Below are 7,054 nucleotides of genomic sequence, written 5' to 3'. Positions count from 1 at the left end.
TATTGCCACATCCTACTTATTCCACCGACCTTTCACCCTTAGATTTCTTCTTTTTTCGTGGAAAACACTTTGCTGCTGATGATGAGGTGATTTCTGCTGCCGAGTCATGGTCTGAAGGGCATTCAAAGTGCTTCTACAAAACCGGCCTATGGAAGTATGTTGAGAGGTGGCAAAAATATGTCGTTTTGTCTGGTGATTACGTTGAAAAATAGGCTCGCTAATTGTCACTCGTTTGGAGAGATCTGAATTCGAATCCCACTATGGGCTGGTAGGATTCTTCATTCGATCTGAAGGAATATGATTTCCTCCCATAATTCTGAGTTATTCAGCCCGTACAATGTACAAATCGACCGAAGAACACACTTATACAAACATAAATGAACAATGGTACCCTGTCAACTGGCGTACTATGAAGAAAGTATTGGGTTTCAAAAAATCAATAAACAATTTTTGCAGCTCTATCGATACCTTTAAAGGTCCTGGTGCCAGTTCGATCACAGATTTGCTTAACTCGGAAACCTTTAATCGACGATGATTATAACAAAAATGTTCATAATCGTTATCTTTGTTCTTCATCTTTATATCTTATTGTATGTTAACTACGAAGCTTATTTTTTTTTCATCCCTAAATGCTTCCAGGAATGCTGACGTTTGTTGCATTCAACCTTGAGGATTCACCAATCCTAAGTAAGAAGGAATACTAAGTAGAAAATCAGCAGAAGGAAAATTACTGTTATCTCTAGCCTGAGCAATTGTCTTACAAATGGAATAATGACTTACTAACGATATGGCTCATTGAGAATAGTATCAGCGGTAATTTACATGCGTGACCATTTACGAGTAATATCAAACATGCTTTGCAAACTCCCATTGGAGGAATAAAAATCTTCGGGGTGTATTTATTCGTGTTTTTGCCTGACTAAATTCTTCATATTTAGTGTGTATAGAATTGATTGTGTAGATGTCTAATTTCAGAAACGTGAACAGCTCTTCTAATACATAATTTTCAGATGGCATTGATCACTCCGGTAAGTTGTTCAACTCGAAATTCGTGTCCGTATATTTTTTGTACTATTCAGTCTTTATTACTTTACACTCTTTTCTTACCCTTGCTGACATGCAAGGTGATTTCATATAAAATCGTTTTTTATGGCACATTAGATAGCGATTCTCTTCTCTTACATCGTTGAAAAGGCTGTAGTTCGATTCCCATTGTCAACCAAGATCGAGAAATCTTTCCTGTGTTTCAACCTGGTTAGTCTTTGTCAGGTTATCTTTTTTTTTCTTTTCTCAGGATTTTCGTACTACTGTATAAAGGAGGCAAACCGACCATAGAATGAACGCTTTTTACAGACATAATATACCGATGCTTTCGGGTCTTAGGCGCCTTTGCCAACCTTCTAGAAAACTGAACCCAATCTTATTAAATTGCTGTTGCATAGGGAAGCCTCGTTTGATTTCCAATAGTTCATCGAAATGAAGTTTATCATAGAATGCGTACACAATATGGTAAAGTTGTTTATCTTCGAAACGGGTTTAAATATGAACAGTTGAGAAATGTTTTTTTCAAGTGTAGCCGAGGAAAATCGGCCTAGTATATTGGCTGGAAAGACAAACCATAATGTAATTCAATGTGTGTTATGTCAATTTATTCAGAAACAACCCGTGAACTTGGATGAAATTTGTGAAAAACAGAATTAGCCAGCAATTCGAAAAGGCGTGGTTCTCTAAAAACAGAAATTATTTTCTAGAGGAACAACGCTCGCCATTTACAGAACGACAACAGAATGCTACCGCGAGTTGAAATTCGATGCGTTTCCTTCCTCATCCTTTTTACAGATCTTGTACCTTTTGATTTTCACAGGTATGAGCCATAAGAGCCCTTTTCAGAAGTGAGGAATGAAATACAATGAATATTTTTGTTCCTGCATAATAGAAAAAGGAATATTCTTTTTGCTACAGAATAGACAACACCAGAATACTACAGGGAGTTGAAATTCGAGTTTCCTTCCTCATACTTTTTACAATTTTGATATTGCACGTTTTGATTTTCACAAGCTTGAGCCATAAGAACCCTTTTCAGAAGTCATGAAGAATAAAATACGATGTAAAAGGAGCATCAGCAACCTTGGTTGCTGATGCTCCTTTTAGTTATATTTCCTGTGTAGTTTGCAGCAACAAGAATATTCATCAAAGTTTGAGATACAATTAAGGGAATAAAGTTCAAGAATGATTGGAGAATCTTTTTATACACTGAAAATTGTGGTCATATTTCTACGACAGTACATATTTACCAACCTTTCTGGTAAATTCAGGGCTTTAACGAGTTTTATAGATTTTGATTATATATATTACACCCATACTAATAAGAATAATTAGACAGATGATTTGTTATACGTCTATTCCGCTGTGTTAGCCACATCTGGTATTTTAATTTTGTGTTTATCTAATCGAATCTGTTTATTGTGTTACTGGGATATAACTAATTTAGTGTATTTTAATTAATTATAAAGTTAATTCATTAACAGTATTTATGTAAATTTGCTAACAAAAGGCTATGGCAAAAGAAAGTGTGTTCTTATAAAAAATATTTTTAACAATAATATCTCATATCCTGAGGTAGTTACAGTGAATTGTTTTGGTGGTTCAGTACAAATAAGCACCAAAGCAATTCATGAAAGCAATTCAGCTACTTAATTATAATGCGTGCCACTACCCAAACAGCCATATCGATAGTTATCATCCTATCATAGAGTTCGATTTTGTGTTATACTGGAAGAATTCTCTATAAATGTACCTTCATTGGATACGTTGCCTGTGCACTTACCATAAACAACCTATACCAAACCTCTCATCAGTTGGTAATTGGACATTTCATCAGTGTAGCACTTGAAAAGCCGTAAATGGATTATTTAAATAGTAAATTAAATAATCCATTTACGAAGTCTGTTCAAAAGGAGTATTTGGTATATACTCAATGTTCTAGATTGAGACAACAGAGCGTACTACCACAAAGTGTATAACGTGTTTAAACATGTCTCATCCTTACCTCCACGCCGTAAGTCTGTTATTGTGAAGCAATAATGAATATGTATTTTCGGAACTCGTGTTTCTAAATGTCGGAGTGCACTGAGAGTGTGAGTTAAATTCTACTTTAAAATTGGAAAAACTGCAATATAAAAAATTTAATCTTCATTATAAAAATTTGAATATATGAATTTTTATATGAACATTATATGAACATATATGAACATTTGCGCAGGCTTCTGTGGGACAATTTGATTTTTCAAAATTGTAAGTAAATAACCTCTCCAGTAGCTTCAGCAGAGTGGGTGCGATAAAGGTAGGTCTTAAATGGCTTAGGAGTTTTGGTTGCTTTGTTTTTGGTAGTTGCCTCAGAGAGTACCTATTCCACAGTGGTGGAAAATAACTGTGAGAGAGAACTGCAGTAAAGATGGAGCAGCGAGTCCAAAATAAATTGGCTAAGGCACTTGACAATGAACTGTGGTACTTTACCCACTCCTGCTGTATCATTAGCCCTGGTGATATTAATAGCCGCAGTTAAGTGTTTCCTAGGGCTAAGTACTGAGGAAAGGGAATCTGTTAAAAAGCCATTTTCAGGGAATATCAGTTCCCCCTTCTGTTGCGGATAGGCGAGAGAATCTATTCATTCAGGAGGATATATTTGAACAGCCAGGTCCATGCCAGATTTGGAGCAGGGCGGTTTCCCTCTTATGAAGATCTCGTTAAGATGTCGCTTATTGGCCAGTGATTTTTGCCTGAGATGCCTGTTGAATATAGCACGAGCTCTTGAACAGAGCCAGATCGCCTCCATTGTTCATGCAGTTCTCGCTTGAGCTATAAACTCTTATTCAGTGTTGGAGTCCACCAGGCTCGTGAACGTGAGGTGATTTTAGATGTTTTGGACTCGACATACTCAGCAACCGATCAGCCAACTGGCCATTAAAAAATGTCACGTTCCACGTCACACTGCTCCAACACTATCTAGGAGATAATCAGATCATCTGTGCATTTGTTGATATTCAGAAACTTTGGTGAGATAACCACATTACTTAGTTATTTCTGGGTTGGGAAGTTGAAGTCTGGAGTCTGTAGCTGAAGAAGAGGGACTGAGATTGGCTGATGGTCTGACTACAATAGAATAGAATCTTTAATTCTAGTATGACCTACATACAATTATTCCCGTCACGGCATGGTGGTGCCAGGGGTTTACAATATATATATACATCATACAGACAACAGAGATACATACATAAGAGATACACATACAAAAGCGATACACATACAAAGAGATCTATATGAGAGAACATCGAAACTATTGCAGGCAAAAGTACAGTTCTAAATTTTTAGTTCAGCGAGGATTCCTTTTCTGTATTTTGTGTTGTTGGCCACTTCTTGGAGGTCACCGTCGATCGCTTGCAGGGAGGGCAGCATTTTCTTTGGCAGGAATCTGTCGGTTAGTGCTAGCCAGTTATGGTTTGCTAGTAGATGTACTGAAGACCGGAGATAAGAGGGAGGAATGCGCCAAGAGCAGTGATCCCAGAAATTCGGCTCTGTAATTTTACCCGTGGCCATTTTGTCTGTGAATAGCAGCCTTCTTTCTCCGATCGGAGCCTGCGCAGTTGAAGGGTATCAGCTAACTCTGTTGCGCTGACAGCTGGAGGAAGGCAGTATCAGGAGGGCTGTCAAATGCAGACGGTACTGATGCAAGAATGACGTCAAGTGTTTTCACCTCTGGTTGGGTTATCATTCATAAGCTCGACTCCCAGGGGATCAATGTTTTTTTTTTAGCAAGGTTGACAGGAGGTTGGTTAAATGGGGAGAGAGGTTAAAATCACTAGATTGAAATGAAATGCAAATAGATGAAGCTGGTTGATGAGTCAGTTATGTTATTGTACATTCGTATGAATTTCTTTATTCTGAATTTCTGCACACGCTTGAATTACTTTTATCAGTGCATTGTATGTGTTACATCAAATAAAGATAAAGATTATACGTACTGTATTCTGTTTTGCCGATTTTAATTTCACAATAACAAAATTTTAATTTTAATTTTGAATATGAAACGCTTCAACATGGATTGTTTTGATTATTTTTTCTGTTTATTTTCTAGATATTTCTGGTAGGATGCTTATTTTTGCAAAGTTCTGCAGAAACGGAAGATAACTTCGAGGGAATTGGAAATTTAGGATCAAAGCACCAAAACATTGCCCTTTATAGCAATGGTTATTACAGATATGGTGGCGGCGGTGGTGGTGGTGGTGGCCGTAGTGGGGTAAGAAGTAGAGATAGAGACTTTGCAGGAAATAATGGTGGTGGTGGATTTCAAGGAAACTTCGGAGGAGGCGAAGACTTTCCAGTAAGGTCCTTCTTAACAGAGAACAATAATGGAGGTAGAGCAGTACATCTTCGGCCCCTTGCTGGAAGTGAACCAGGTGGCAGTGTTAATTTTGGAAACTTTGGTAGTGGAGTAGGAGGTGGAAGACCAGTTACAGACGGACTAGATGTCAGTGGTAGAAGAGGAAGTGCAGGATTCAGTGGCAGTAGTGCAGGATTTGGTGGCAGTAGTGGTGGATTTGATAGAGGTAATGGCGGAGGATTTGCTTGGGGCAGTCGTGGCGGATTTGATAGAGGTAATGGCGGAGGATTTGATGGGGGCAGTCGTGGTGGATTTGATAGAGTTAATGGCGGAGGATTTGGAGGAGGCAGGCGTAGTAGATTTGGAGGAGGTGGTAACGGGGGATTCGATGATTTTGGAGGTGATAATGGGGGGTTCGATGATTTTGGAGGTGGAGGAGGAGGAGGGGGAGGGTATGGCCGCTAATTTCAAATGCAATTTTATCACAAAATATTAAAAAAGTAGTTACCGAAAACGTAACCAGCAGCTTCCTATAGCAGTAAGCTAACTAAGCATCTCTTGGTGTTTTATAATTTGAAGATATGTAATCACGCCACAGTTATTTTTAATGAACTTCATTCAGCACATTGAAGGTTAAGCGAAAGTCACATCGTGCTCAGCAACAAAGGGAATTTAATCGCCGATTCGAATCAGATTAAGGGACTTAATTCTATTGGAATTGCAGTCATGCCCAAGTCAAACATTAACATATTGTTATATGTGAGAAATTTTAATATTCCATTCAAAAATAAAAATAAAATCCAAGAAGCAAAGAAAGAAACAAATAAATAATAAAAGTCCAAACCTTCATTAGGTTTATTTAAAGTATATAAGTGTGTTATTTTTATTTTTAAAAAAAATCCATTTCATCGTGCAGTTTTAACCGTAGAGGATATCCAGAAACAAATGAATTGCTATAAAAAAGGACATAAATATATGAATATTGTTTTATGTTAATAAATTAAGATTATTTTTCTTTTTGTTAACTCATTCTTCATTTGCGAAGCCATTTTCATTGTAAATTACGGTATAGGGCAAAAGCCGACCACGCAAATTTTCAAAATTTTCTGAATTTTTTTTTTTTTTTTTTGAAACATGGAAAAATTTTACTTCTAAGTAAATTTGAGCCCTAATTTATTTATTTCGCATCAGATTTTTATTTATTTATTTCGCACCAGGTTACTCAAATACCTCAGATTTAACTAACCATTCCTTAAATTTGAACACACTCCCAACCACCTAAAAGTTTGGAATCACAGCGTATGACAACAGTTGTAATTTTTTTTTTAATTAGCTATGACAATATAAAGATTAATATATATATATAAAAACGCACTACAAAGTATTTTAAGATTTTATATTAAGTGTTAAAATGTTTACAGGAAAAAAAAATTAATAAAAAAGTTTTAACATTAATATTAACAACTATACTAATTTTTCATAAAAATATTCTCCACGAGATTTTCTCACTGCTTTATAAAATCGTGGCATTCTGACGATTAATTTTATAATAGTGTCATGACTAACATTATTCCAAGCGATCTGCAAGGTTAGTATAATTTTTATGAAGATGGGAAGACGACGTTCTAGATCAGGGGTCGGCAACCTTTTATGGGCGAAGAGCCATTTTTGATT

General features: G+C 36.5%; 1 protein-coding gene across 1 annotated transcript; it reads left to right on the top strand.

Moving 5' to 3' along the window:
* Positions 1–932: 932 nt before the first annotated feature.
* Positions 933–6,138, top strand: LOC150075126 (uncharacterized). Its single transcript, XM_090389187.1, has 2 exons — positions 933–1,028; positions 5,135–6,138. The coding sequence occupies exons 1-2, from the start codon at positions 1,011–1,013 to the stop codon at positions 5,843–5,845; spliced, it is 729 nt and encodes a 242-aa protein (XP_090245313.1). The 5' UTR covers positions 933–1,010; the 3' UTR covers positions 5,846–6,138.
* Positions 6,139–7,054: the final 916 nt, after the last annotated feature.

The sequence above is a fragment of the Mastigoproctus giganteus genome, chromosome 14, assembly GCF_048544385.1.
Source record: "Mastigoproctus giganteus isolate SK-2022 chromosome 14, ASM4854438v1, whole genome shotgun sequence".
NCBI lineage: Eukaryota > Metazoa > Arthropoda > Arachnida > Uropygi > Thelyphonidae > Mastigoproctus > Mastigoproctus giganteus.
The sequence above is the reverse complement of the archived record's forward strand: the minus strand, read 5'-3'. Positions and strand labels throughout refer to the sequence as shown.